This window comes from Tachypleus tridentatus, chromosome 7 (assembly GCF_004210375.1).
Source record: "Tachypleus tridentatus isolate NWPU-2018 chromosome 7, ASM421037v1, whole genome shotgun sequence".
NCBI lineage: Eukaryota > Metazoa > Arthropoda > Merostomata > Xiphosura > Limulidae > Tachypleus > Tachypleus tridentatus.
Genome location: NC_134831.1, coordinates 116,355,076 through 116,370,376, shown reverse-complemented (window position 1 = coordinate 116,370,376; position 15,301 = coordinate 116,355,076). Strand labels below are relative to the sequence as shown.

Sequence of the window (15,301 nt, the reverse complement as noted above, 5' to 3'; positions counted from 1 at the left end):
TGTCACCAGTTCTAGCCAACATTTTCATGACACAAATTGGATCATAAGCGAAATTCAGCCTTACACCCACCACTATACCGGTACAGATACACTGCTGGCCAAAATCTTAAGGTCAATGAACATAAAGTAAAAATATGCATTTTGCGTTGTTAGACTCAACCACTTATCTGAGTAGAGCTTCGAAAGATGAAAATAAAAAAAATGGAAAATAAAAAGAATAAACTTTTTTAGCATTTAATAGGGAAAATGTTAGCACTATGAAAATAGCCTAAATACTAGCTGGTCAAAAGTTTAAGACAATACCAAAAAGAAGTTCTAAACAGGGCAGGAAATGCTCAATAAGAGGTCATTGCGAATAACTTCAAACATTCGTTTCGGCATGGTCGATATAAGCGTTTGTGGAAGGCTGGCTGGAATGTTATTCCAAGTGGAGAAGATGGCTTTACAAAGATCATGCACTGTTTGGAATTGACGTCCATTTATATAGACTTCCCTTGCCATCCACCCCCAAACATTTTCAATGGGGTTCAGTTCGGGCGAACACGCTGGATGGCCCAAAAGAATCACGTTATTCGCTATGAAAAAGTTCTTTGTCCTGCGGGCATTGTGGATTGCAGCGTTGTCCTGCTGAAAGATCAGTCAATTCCACACAAGCGAGGGCCTTTAGTCAGTAAAGTGGCTCTCTCCAACATGCCAATGTAGCCATACTATGAAAAAATTACACTGACTAACACAACACCAACATTGTCTATAAAATACAATGCAACAACTGCCACGACTTCTATATTGTCCACTACTATCTTTATTCGGATATATTCAGGCAGTTTTCTAGATTTTTGTGCAGATGAATAAAATTGATATAAGCCGGATCTAAAATTGCCTTGAGCTCGTACAAGTTTCTCCACATTAAGTAAAGTTTATGTACTGTACTGTTATATAGGCTTACATGTGCTTGTTTCTTTTTCGGTATCATGATATCCTGTAGAGAGATCATTAGAATAAGTGGTGGAGAAACGTATATAAGCTGGTATGATTTCGGAATTATCTTATTTTTAATGTGTATTTGGAATAACCATTGACTCCAGTCTGACTTAAAACTGAGATATCTATACGATACTAGGTTTAATTTTCGATTCTCGTTTTGTTTTGAGCTATCATAGTTGTAACACAAAACAGAAACCAGCCAGTAACCAAAACTTAACATTAGTTAGAGATGTTGTTTGAATTAATCACTTGTAATTCTCGTGTTTTTTCATTCTTTGCGCAACATTTCCAAAACCTGCATTTTCCACTTAAGTAAAAATTGCTTACTATTTATTTCATATGTGGCTCTAAACTGATAATTAGCTTTTGTTTGTTTGTTTATTTTGGAATTTTGCGCAAAGCTACACGAGGGCTATCTGCGCTAGCCGTCCCTAATTTAGCAGTGTAAGACTGAAGGGAAGGCAGCTAGTCATCACCATCTACCGCCAACTCCTGGGCTACTCTTTTACCAACGAATAGTGGGAATGACCGTCACATTGATTGTTTTGAATGGAACAGCATCCAACGAGTCTGAGATTGCGTGGAGAAGTTTATACAGAACTCCCAGCCTGTTAATATCCAGACTACCAAAACTTCTGCTCTGCTCAAAACAATTAAAGTTTTAATAAGAATTATGCTTAATTATCTATTAAATGCAGGAAAAAAGAAAGAACAACTCTGAGTTCTTCCCGTATAATTTTAATTTTGTAATTATAAAAAGAAATGTAATGTTCAACAGGAATCAATCTCTGAGGCAACGTGCAATCTGCCATTCTAGGTGCACTAAACTGCCTGATACTCCCTAGCCTGCAGTTTCACGGAGATTTATAACAGGAACGCAGCAGCATCAGATGAAGCCCTCTGTTCAGAAGAGGACTTTTTCATAAACTCGACATCTCTCTCCAACCATCTATCACCAGACTATGCTCATTCAACATATGGGAGACTCTAATCTCTAGAAGTTATCTTCTCTGCCAATGAAAGCAACTGCTTGAACAACATGCAACATCACAGGAATATTTTCACACGTGAAGCAGGTATTATCTATACAGAACACCAAAGGAACAAAGATAGTTCGGACAAAATAAACTTAACGGTTTCTGTATCACTTAGTTATGTTAAAACTATGTAAGCTCAGACTAAACGAAAATTTTTGAAAATTTCTGCATAAAATAAAGTATGAATTACACACACTCATATATTCGCAATGCTTTATCGATTGCTTTTATAGAAGTTTGTTGTAGCATACAATACATACATGTTTCAGTGTTTTCTGATATTTAATTCTTTAATGGTCTCTGGGTACTCAGTGGTAAGTTTCTGGACTTACAATGTTAAAATAAAAGTTTAAATTTTCTGTTTGAAACAAAACACAGAAAATCCACTGTGTAGTTTTGTTCTAAAAAAATGCATAACTTTGGTTGTTCTCTGGATCTACCGACATCTTTCGAAGCGACCAACACTTTCATGGCGGAAATAAATAATAATAATGCCTCGATTACAGATATCAATTTCAGTAATAGATTTAAGCATTTAATCAATGTTTTATTCTTAACTGTGTCTTAAACTTGAATTAATATAAGACACATATTTCTCTTTTCATTAATTTACAGTGAATGCTAAGGTGTCATAATCTTTAAAAATAATAATATTGCAATAGTATTGTTTGGTTATTGTTTTTAAGGGGAAAAAGAATAAAAAGATAAGAAAACAATAAACGAACGAAGTAAAAAAAAAAGGAGACGTTAAACCTGTTCCTGAAATAGAAAGTAATACCTGGTGAATGGTAAAAATAATTTACGAACGAAAACTTAGGTGACCATTAAAACCTTGTAGAAAGTAAACACTATTAAACCTGACATTCTGCCTCATAGCAACAGGTAACATGGACTAAGAATTATAGTGATTAGAAATGGAATACAGAATCTCTCTCGCTAGTGGAGAAATGATAGCACTAGGAAAATATTTCACTTGAGATTTTTCAAGGCCCTAATATAAATTTTTGCAAAGGATAGGTGCACAGTGAGAAGCTGAACACCCGTGAGAAATTATCAAATTGATTCTTCAGCAAATTTAAACACGACGACGTCATTTTGCATGGGGTAATCTTTGAAAGAAGATACATTATGGAGATATCCAAAGTAAGAAATAACACAATGAAAATTATTATTAAATTATTAAAAGTTTGATTGAAACACATAATTTAATTGTATTATTTTAATTCTAACGTGAAACAAAATTAGAAACTGTCATTTTATTGTGCTCACAATCTTTTGTTGTAAATATATATATTTTTTTTACAGGCTTATGAAATAAGTAAGTGTGTATATCAACGGAAACGGCCTCTGGAGGGTAGTTCAGTGTCTTTGTAATGGATCCTGACGTTGAGATTCCGTAGTTATCACGGTTCAGTTTGTGGTTATAAGCATTGATATTGACAGTGAAATCATATATAATACGTAAGAAGTTTTGTCTTATTATTCTTTTATTTTAATCTAAACTTTAAGATAATATTACTTGATATGGGTCATCATGATAAAAACTTCAAAATTTGGGAAATAATATAACTTCTTTAGAATTAGGCTTAGTCGGATATATTAAAACCTTTTTTTTAAAATTAAATACTGCGGTATAGGCTTAAGCTCTGCAACTTCAACTTTTTGTAAGCAATTCAAAATTTGGGTTATATTATTGTTATTATAGGAACCTAATCATGGCTAATGTAACTAAATCTCAACAAAATAACTAAGGAAACGTTCTTTAGCGTTTAAGAGAAAGTATCACTGCTGCTCACCAAAAACGATACTGTTTTTGGTCACATTTAGTGAGCAGCAGTGATACTTTCTCTTAAACGCTAAAGAACGTTTCCTTAGTTATTTTGTTGAGATTTAGTTACATTAACCATGATTAGGTTTTTTAGATGTTGTACTTTTCGAGTAAAAGTTAATTTATGCCCACTATTTCATATTCAGTGTTTATATTGATAAAGACCATTGAGGCCAAAGCATGTAAATTCTGGTGTGATTGAATATGAATGGCCGATCACGTTATATATATATTTAGTTTTAAAATGCAATTCAGGTAAATAAAAATGGTGCTTTTCATGTAAAACTAGGCTAACATTATTATATTAGTACCATAGAACAGAGTGAAACTTGCTATTTAATTTTCATGTTTAGAAGTCAACTTCATAAAAAGCAAGGCAAATTGATTTCATAATGTCAAGTATTCTGTATCTCAGAACAGATGGTATGGGTACTAACACTTTTGTTAATAAAGCAGAGAACAATGTTTTGACCTTCCTATGTTAACAAAGATGAAGATGACCTAGCAAGGTCAAAATGGTCTCTGCTTTATTAATAAAAGTGTTAATACCCATACCAGCCATTCTGAGATACATTTTTATTCAAAGTGGGTTTCTCATCATCAAGAGTTGAGTATTCTGTTTGAAAGATTTGCCAAGTTTCATGTTACGTCGGGAAGAAAGAGAAATGGAGAATTTTTCTTTTCCTAATGAACATACGTTCATTGCTTTTGAACAGTATTAAGGTTATTATGGTTATGTTAATGTAGATGATTACCATACATGTACGAAACTGTGTATGCAGTATGAATAGAATCTTAAAAGGGACTCTTTGGTCATCTAGGCCATTCATTCATGAAACTTGTCTTTAAAATGAAAATAAACACACTCAAGCCATATCCATATCACTCAGATAGTTATCAAGCCTTATGACTTTTTACCTGTCAAATTTATGTGTCTCCTAGTCCTACCATTCTTACCATTAAATGCAAAAACATGATGTATGAAAACTGTTAATTCACTTAATGGTCTTCAGCATCTGAGTTAGATTCTCTATAACTCCTTTAAAAATAAAACATTTTCAGAAATCTTAACTTGTCTGTGTGAGACAACCTTTCTATCACTAATAGCTTCTCTACTATCCTAGTAGCTTCTCTGAACACCTTACAATTCAGTGTTCTTCATAAAATAAGGGAACCGTGACTGAAAACAGTACTGCAAATGTGGCCAAACAATGACCTACATAATAAAATTATAACCTTTTTAGACTTGCATTCAATATTTGTATAAAAAGAACTTTCAATTCTATTTACCCTACCACTAGCAACAGCCCACTGCTCAGATAACGTAAGACGTTGGTCAAACTCTTTTAGGAAAACTAGTAACATTTAGTTAAAGATAAGTATTTTGAACACAAATAACAACCATTTATAATTGTTTTTTTATTGAAAATGTTATTTTTTATTGTAGTTTCTTACACTCAATATCTTAAATTGAGTACAAGCTGATTTTCATTTTAAATATAAAAATACTTCTCTTCACCTTAGTTTTCCTGTTTCATTTGCATAGTCTGTAAAGTTTTTTTAAAGGAAAACAGTTTTTAAGGTAAATGTTAATATTTTATATTTCATTTTCTTTCTCATGTGACTAATTCTAGCTATGAATATTATCAATGTGCAGTGCAAAAATATGAGTAAAATTAGGAAAATCAAACAAGCATACCTTTTAATATTTTGTAAAATAACTTTAAGGATTTCTCCTTTATAATTTCAGGTCTTTTGCTTTTCACATATAGGCTATTGTTAATATTTTATTTTCATTTCTTCTCTTTCACTGCCCATATTTATCTTGACATAAGTCGGTTGTGCCACCAAGATATTTTTTAGTATCTCTGACAGACCTGCACAATCCTTCAGTAAAATTTTCAAGCACCATGTAATATCATGAGCCTTAAAAACTGATTCAAAGTGTGATGCATATTTGAAATATCTAAACCTTTCTTTTATGCATTTTGAAACATAATTAACTAAAATATAAAAGTTAGGCCTAAAAACAATTTAAATTTTATCTATACTTAACATATTTAAGTAAAGAACAAATATAAGTGCTACAGTTGACCAAGAAGCTACCAATATTACAGTCAGTTACATGTTCTCTGTAATGAAAATTGCCCAACAATTTCAAAATAACCATTGTTAGATTATAGTATAAAATAGGTTTTTCTAATGACTATACACACATGTATGTAACACTACATGTAGGCAATGAAGCTCAAACAAAGCCACTGAAAGTGTATGCAGCACCTGTTTAGGGATTAAAAAACAATTATTACTTGTTTCTACTGCTATCATTGAGAGAACTTTGAAATGTATGAGTCGAAAGGTTAGGTAAGCATCTTATTGTCTAAATGTACATCTACAGTACTACTATCATATTACTGATGATAGGGAGTACAAATGCTTTGAATGTTTATAGCTAGTTAGTTGGTCACATGACAATACATTTGAAGTTTTAAGTATTTTGTAAAAGTGGTTTGAAATGAAGAACTTCAACCAAGATAACATAAAACTTTGAATCATAACATTAATTACATTCACGTGCATTTATAGTAAAGTTTTTAATTACATTGTGAATGTAACACAGTAAGTTGCATAGAAAAAAATTGAGGGCATCCATTGTGAAAGGGTTAACTTGCAGTTACTGTTGATTACAAGTCATTTTCTATTTGTTTCCAAACTTGCCAAATAAAAATCCTTTTGTAAAACAGTAGCAGTATCCTCACAGCTAGCAACACTCAAAATCTTAACATCAGCAGATTTAAATAATCTGTTAACCATTCATTTATCTCTGTTATTAAGACTGTTAAAGTCTTCCTAGATAAAGAATTGAACTTTAGACTATTATAGTTTTATTATAAAATTGGTATTACTTTATAGTACAGGGTGTTTGGAAAGTCACTGTGCACTTATATATTTATTAACAGACATGTTTCAATGTAGAATACAGGAGGTAAATATGAATGACAATTATAAACAATGTTGAAAGTGACCCCCGTTGGCATCAATACAGGCTTGGATCCTTCTTATTTGTTTCTAAACACTGCTATCAGTTGCTGGCTTGAAATAGACTGAATATAATATGATTAAAAAACTGCACAGTGACTTTCCGAACACCCTGTACATTGGTATTCGAGTTTTTGATATCTTTCATAATTATTCATCACGTAAACCTAAAAATTTATGAATACATTATCTCCAAGGTATCAAGACCAAAGAGGTACAGTAAATTTTGATGGTTTACAATCATAGAAGTTTTATTATTCTAAAACATTTTACATTTTGTAAACTGGAAGTTGTATAAAACCAATTTAATAGTTTAAAATAAATGTTTATACAGTTAAGCTTTGTTTTTTTTTTGTCGCTACTATCAAAAAATTCTAATAATTTTAAATCCAGTTATTCTATGCTAGTCTTCAGATAATTTAAATGTAATTTGAAGTATATATAACTAAGTTTATTAAATACAAGCATTCTTTCATAATCTTAAAAACACTGAACTGGCTTGGTAGTCCTTCAGTTGTACAGTATTTCAGCATCTTAATTTTATAACAGTTTCATAGTTTTAACCTGAGATTAAATGAGGTTCTGTAGTGATGAACATAATTTATCTTCCATTCAATAGTCTTTAATGTTGATACACCCTTTCCACAATCTCAATAATTACAGTTAGCAACACCATATACAGAACTATGTGTTGGGTCATTCCATGTCAAATCATCTAGGGGCTGCAGGTGACCCCCACAGAATGCCTTGAAAAAAATTTCACATGTGTTCATCTACCCATATAATGAAAAATTGCCAAAGATTAGATCAATATCTCTTATAGTTTCTGATTTACAGACCTGTAAAACTGACTGAATTAATCTCACAGAATTCAAAATGGTCTCAAACCAAGTTTATCTATCTTAGGATTTGCATAGTGAGGCTGTAAAATCACCTGAAAACCCAAAATCTTAAAAAAACATTGGTTTATTTAATAAGGTATAGCTCTAAAACTTAATATGATACAAAGCTGAATTTTGTTTTCTACTTTCACATAACATATCAGTTGATAAATCAACAATTGTTGTAATAAAAGTCTATTAGATCTCCTGTAAAAAAATTAGTTGCATGCAACCTTTCATGATTTAGTTAAAAATAGCCCTACTTCAGGTCACAGTTTGACCATATCACCAGTTATTCAGCCTTTTCAGATTTTTACCATATATTCTTACATCTCCAAGTATGATCTACAAAAAAAAATCAGGATGGTGTTCAACCTCTTTTTTGAGTTATAATTTTTTAAAGTATCCTCTGACCATATGTTTGTCATTTTTAAAAAATTCAGATGTGTTACTGTGTGCAAATATATCCATACAATTTTGAAAAATACCTGTCAGAATTTTATGAATCCCACTGAAATATTCTAACCTGCCTTTCAAATGTTAAATAATGAAGTTGTAAGAAACAAAAATAATTAATTCATTTCTGAACAAGTTTATTGGCATTATTCGTTAGATCACATGGCAATGCAAATATATTGTGTATGCATTACAGCTATGCAGATATGGCTGAGTTTAAGATTCATAATATGATAAATACAAAGGTAAATCAGACACAAAAAGCACAGTGCTACAACAGGAGATAACTGAGAAAGATTATAGTCACACCAAACTGCAATAATCGTTACAATGAAATGTTTCAAAAACTGCTTTGGCGATAAATTAGCCTTAACAACTTCAAATAAACATTGCTTTGTTCAGACAGCTTGAATAAATATCTGAAATTCGAGTTTGATTATGTTGAGATCACTTTGACTTAGAACATAGTGGCAAGCACTACTGCCTTGCACGGTAGGTGCACTTAGATAAAGAATATGTTGGAAAGGAATCCAGCTTTCATCTTTACGTGACCTTGCAGGCCATGAGAACAGTTTGTTTCATGATTTCTTCATAAATGACACCAACACATTGGAATGTTCATCTGATCTATCTTTTATGTTTCCCACATACTATTCATGATCGTATATGCATGCTACATATTTTCCTGACTGATAATTATCATTGTTATCATTAGACCCTATTTCAGCTGCTGCAGCATCACTTTCACTGTTACTACCAACAGTTACAACTGTGTACACATCATCATCTGATAGCCTTCTCATATACAATTTGTTGGTAGAATAAAGCTATGATGTGACCTAATACCTGTCACAGTTTTGTATTTTTCATAGTGCTCAAGTAGATCAAACTTTACACAATTCTGCAGGACTGATTTCTGATTGACAAGAAAGAACTGAATGCCCTGAATGTGGTCCTTTGCCCAATGGTACATATCAGAGACACTTAAAATTTGTTAATTTATTATTTTACACAACCTTGAATTTTTTGAAGATCATGTTCAGAGATGTAAGAATATATGGTAAAGGCTGATTAGAATATTTCAATGGGATTCATAAGTTATTTCAAAATTGTATGGTTATATTTGCACACAGTAACACACCTGCATTGAATGTTTTTTTTAAAGTAAACAACGTATGGTCAGAGGATACTTTTAAAAATTATAACTCAAAAAGTAGGTTGAACATCATCCTGATTTTTTTTGTAGATCATACTTGGAGATGTAAGAATATATGGTAAAAATCTGAAAAGGCTGAATAACTGGTGACATGGTCAAACTGTGGCCTGAAGTAGGGCTATTTTTAGCTAAATCATAAAAAGTTGCATGCAACTACATTTTTTTACAGGAGATCTAATGACTTTTAATTACAACAATTGTTGATTTATCAACTGATATGTTATAGGAAATTTGAAAACAAAATTCAGCTTTGTATCATATTAAGTCTTGTTAAATAAACCAATGTTTTTTATGATTTTGGGTTTTCAGGTGATTTTACAGCCTCATTATGCAAATCCTAAGAGACAAACTTGGTTTGAGACCATTTTTGAATTCTGTGAGATTAATTCAGTCAGTGTAGCAAATTTCAGCCTTCTACCACCATTACCAGAGATGCCAACTATTTCAAATGACTGAGCATAATGATTGTGGACAGATCCCTTTCACAGTTTTAGTCCTTTTAAATTTGCTAGAAACAAGGCAGTTTGGTGAACGAGGCCTCTTTTTTTCCATCTTGTGAACAATCACATTAGTGTTTCTGTGCCGCTTAGAAAATGAGAAATACCCATCTACGCGAGCGCTGATTGGCTGACAAGCACTGATGACGTAACTATGGATTCCCCCACGTACCCAGTATGGAGAAGCACCACACTCAAACTATAGGTAGAAGTCAGAGATACAAATATTTTTTATTATTTCAAGCACAAACATGATTATTGCAAGTAGCCATGTGGACTATGTCTTTTATTTATTATCAAAAGTTACTTGTATCTCACTAGAAATTTTCTTTTCACCCCTTTCAACCCCTGGGGGAATAATTTATCACTTTATTGTATAAGTCTATTTTATATATAATAAAATGGGAGTTGCAACAAGTGGTAATATTTGTCTTCTTTATGAGCATATAGTCATAATGTATACACCAAAATCATAATGATTATGCTCAAATTGTAATTGTTGGCTTCTTTGCATTACTCTTGCAGCTTTAAGCAGCTAAAGTTGCCCAAAAATGAATTCACCAAAAATAAAATAAAAAATATGAACTAAATTTTACAGGGCTATAAATCAGAAACTATTAGAGATATTGATCTAGTCTTTGGTAGTTTTTTATTATATGGGTAGATATGCACGTGAATTTTTTCAAGGCATTCTGAGGGGTTACGTGGAAAATTTTTCAAAATCTGGATGATTTGACATGGAATGACCCTGTTGTATCTGAGTGATTAATGGTGAGAATTACATTTCATGCATGTGAAATGGTAGCACCTGAGTTTCTTAACTACAGACAGTAATGAGTTATGTAACTTAATCTTTCAAGTGAATAGATTAAAACATGTACATCTTATATATTCTGGTGAAAAGAGAAATATGACGGAGTCTGTAGAGTTCGAACAATGTAGTTATCCTTTGTTCAACAACCTGTGAAAGTCTGAAGAAATGCTAAACTTCATTCACTATAAGTAGTTTCACTAATTATAAATAATTGTTTGGGTAAAATAATGGTTAAGTATATTTTTGAATAACATAAAAAAAATTGTCAATTCATTAGTCAAGTTTACAGATAATATTAAAGGTTTGGGTGTTGCTAGGTGTGAGAAGAATGCTCCTGTTTTACAAAATGATTTAGATCATCTGGTAGAGTTAGATAAAGATGATTTTTAATGATAATAAGTACAAGGTAATGTATGTGAGATTTATATAAATTGTAAGTAGTGTTTTGGAAGAAGAGGATCCTGGTCTTTGTTTGATCAGTCTCTTGAGCTATCCAGAAAGTTTGTTGTTGCTATTGTAAATAGGAGTTTTGACTTTATTTTTACAGAAATATAAATACAAGACTGAAGAAGTTATTTGTATGGGGTATTGATTAGGTCATTCATCTATATGTTAACATGTAATTTCTCCTAGTAAGCTCTAAAGAGACTATTTTAATCAAACCTTACAAATAATTTCTGTGTAGGCTTTTGATTTTGTTGCTCAGAGGTCAAGGTCACTATTTAAAAAAAAACATAACCACACATAGCACACAAAATATACTAGATTATCAACATGCCAAAAAAAAAAAATAAGCTAATGGTCAAGAGTGGTGACTCTCTCTCTCTCCCCTGGTGAAAAGTGTACTTCCAAATATGCTTAATTTATTGGTTTTCTTTTCTAAAGTTATTTTTTTGTCAGAGTTATAAATGAAAATTACAACTTCTTTTATAGTGTATACACATATAAATAAAGAATATGCTTCAAATTACCAACTACATTTTTTAAAACATTCGTGAAACCTTACGTATGTATGCAGGTTTTTAACTTATCAGTTTCCAGCATTTGAATTAAATCAAATAAATGCTGGAGGTTGATAAATTATTGTACATGAGTCTTAGTTAATAATTAGCTTTAGTTGTGACAGGAGGGAAATTGTAGAGCTTTTGTTTGTGCTGTTGGAGATCATCCTAGGTATGTTCAGATATTGTGATATTCAGTGTACGCATAATATTACCAATGGTAAATAGTTCATCCAATACACAATGGGAACTTACTGTTAATATGTTAGACAAAAATACTGTATTTTATAAACCAGTTGCTTTTGAAAAGTGGTTTTCTCTTTACTATTAGTATGAATATTAGTTAAAAACATGTGATTTTCAAAAGTATTACAGCTTTTTTATTCTTAACCATTTTGCAACAGACTGTAAAAAACACAAGTTTGTCTACACATGTGAAGTATTCACATTATAACTTTTGATACAACATGTGTATCTTCACAAAACTTGATAGGCTTTCAGTAAAGTTACAAGTATTTGATACAGGAAAATTATTTTTAAATTAAATATTTTTAATAAAGATTTGTTTGTGAAAACATCAATACTGTTTCATTACTACTCTTGAGTGAAGGTAATTTCATGTTATTAAAAAACTATTCTTTGTCCCAAAAATCTCAAATATTATTTGAGTAACCTCTACAACCTAAATAGATTTCAAACATTTGTTTTCAGTAAAACTATATTTTATTTTCTCTGCCTAACTATATGGAATCTGTCACTTGTCCAACCTCAACCATCATAAACAAAAATTAGAAAATATAGATATTTTTTCATGATACAATGACTACATATTATAAAATGAAAATATAAATGTTTAGTCTTAAGTAGCTTAAGTTTCATAACACTGTATATTTATACCTGTTTATTATATTGAACTTCCAGTCATGCCTGACTAACATTACATAACTTGCATTGATGCAGTGCATGTGCACTCATGTTACATATCCAGTAACATAAAACTAACTGTAGTCTCTACATCTTGGCTGTGTTTTAGTGGACTAGCATTTTGTAATATAGTTATATTTTAATTATTATATATGTATATAGATTATTACTATTTAGAAATAAATCATACAACTTATTTTTCTTAGAACAACAAATCAAGAAGAAACTCTTATCTCTTATAGCTATGACCTTTGCACTTTGTTGCTGCCTTTTAAAATTTCACACATGTAGGATATCAAAGTAAATTTTAAGGTTTTTTTATATATAGTTGAATAACCAAAAAGTGATGAATAACTATACTAATACCATAGAATCCTACTATTTATTTATTAAGATTAGTAACTAAGATTTATTTAGGTTTAAAAAAGAAAGTATGAAACTTTAAACAAACTAAAGGCACAGCCAACCTTCTTGAAATTTTGGGTTGACAAAAACATGGTAGTCTTTTCATGAATTAAAATAACCAAGAAAACCCTGGGAGTGCATTCTGAGCTGTTGATTGGTTATTCATGTACTATATATTGAAGTAAGTGTATATAAGAATCCATTTCCAAAAATAGAAAGAGGTGAAGGGCCACTGTAAGTAATTAACTCCTATATAATATTAAAGTTTAAATTCTACAGTTTGATTCCAGACTTACTGACATAAGTTCATAAAATAGTAATTCAATAAAATTTTGAATACAATTCAACACACATGATTACATGACCTTTGACCCCTGCCCTGTTGTTGAAAGGGTTAATGTATTTTGAGAATTGTAAATTCAGTTATATATAAATTTAAAACAAAAATAAGTTTATTTTTCCAAAAAAAAAAAGAAAGTTTGAGTTTATTTTGTGGACTCTGGATCTTAACATTGAGAAAAGCTAGGAGTTTCGAACCCACTTTATAGGTCTAATAACTAGACTATGAGTAACTTGGATACTGGAATAAAAGTATATTAACTATAAGAAGAAGCTTAAACAGATTCAGACGTTAAAAATTGTTAAGGGCTGAAAAAACCATCACAAGGAAACATTTGTTATCTTTGGGCTCAAATTTGACATATTAAGTTGAATATTAGAAATAACAAGAAATATCTTTGAGTGTCACTGCCTTTAGTTATTTTTTATCTGGAATAAGTTTCATCTTATGTTTTTTACTGATGAGTGTGTGTTCTGTGGGTTTACCCTTTTTTTTGTACAGATGTGTAAGTTTATATTTGTAGATTGTATTTGATATAGATTGCCATTTGGTGTATCCTTTTACTTGAATTGGTGTCACTGTTGAGATAATAAAAGTGATAATTTTAGCATTTTCTATCCTTACAACTTAGCATGACTGATACAATTCATAATATTAATAATTCATTGTCAGTTTTCCATGTTGAATTAAAAGCTGCCTAGTTACTGTAATTTATTTAACTAGTCACTGCAATGTCTTTGAATTTCTAAGCTTCCATTCTGATATTAAGTTTTATTTTAAAATAATAATTTTTAATGTTTAATACTATTATATTATTTCTAGCAATTAATTGAAGATGGGAAAGCATAGAAGTAAAACTGGACGTCGTCCTGTCCTTCAACTGACCGAGGACCGACAGGGTGAGAATATACTTTTCACATTTTTAATTGCAGTATACTTTAAGTTCCTTTATTCATTTTAATAAAATAAGTTATTGTACTTAGAGAAAGTTTTTATCAGTATCAAATAAACACTATTTGATCATTTATATACTCAAGTCAGGTAATTCTAAGTGAGTAAAGATTTTCATCTTTTATCTGCTGATAACCTGAAGTTTTAAATTATATTTGTAAGGTAAGAAGTGTCACTAACTCTAGGATTTCAGTTGCAATTTTAATAAGTAAATATTTATCTTTTGTCAGCATGAATGAGGTTAAAGGGAACTGAAAGAAACTGTGGCACAAGATTCATAAATGATGAGTCATAAATTGAAAATAATAAGTATAGATATAATTTTTAGCATGATAACAGTGATGTGCTTGCCACTTTTCTTGACCACTGGACACCTTCCAAGTGTCAAATGAATGTCTGCTTATTGGATTTTATAACTTAAGTAAATGGACACCTTCCAAGTGTCAAATGAATGTCTGCTTATTGGATTTTATAACTTAATTAAAAAATAATTCTAATCATATTTCAACAATTTTTACTCAAAGTTTTGAGAATCAATGTTTTGTAACTCTGTAGAACTTGTTTAGTGTAATTTAAAAAAAAAAAATCACACTTTTATTTCTTGAAGCTTACCAGGAATGTTAGGAGAAGGACGGTTCATTCCTGGATGTTAAGTTACACCCTAGTATCATTCATAGTACACAGTATTATAATCATTTTGTGCTAAATCATTCTGGTACTTAGACATGTACTTATCCACAGAAAGTCACTTCTCCTCTGCCATATGGGCCCCATGGCCCTTTGTTTCATCTGTGTCAATGTTTCCCATTCAGAGTAAAATGTAGTATTTGTCTATTTCTGCATGTACACTTGTAAAACAGCAGTGGTTTAAGTTACCAATGTACTCCACAACTGAGAAAAACTAAAGTAAATAATGATTAAGGCTAAT

At 31.0% G+C, this 15,301-nt stretch overlaps 1 protein-coding gene across 2 annotated transcripts in view; it reads left to right on the top strand.

The window, feature by feature from the left end:
- The first annotated feature begins 3,331 nt into the window (after positions 1-3,331).
- LOC143256452 (uncharacterized) overlaps positions 3,332-15,301 on the top strand; it is a 61,823-nt gene continuing 49,853 nt past the window's right edge. For both annotated transcript variants that reach the window (XM_076513698.1, XM_076513699.1), the window contains exons 1-2: positions 3,332-3,482; positions 14,245-14,321. In XM_076513698.1, the coding sequence (XP_076369813.1) occupies positions 14,258-14,321 (64 nt within the window). In that variant the 5' untranslated portion in view covers positions 3,332-3,482; positions 14,245-14,257. The remainder of the gene's footprint in view (positions 3,483-14,244; positions 14,322-15,301) is intronic.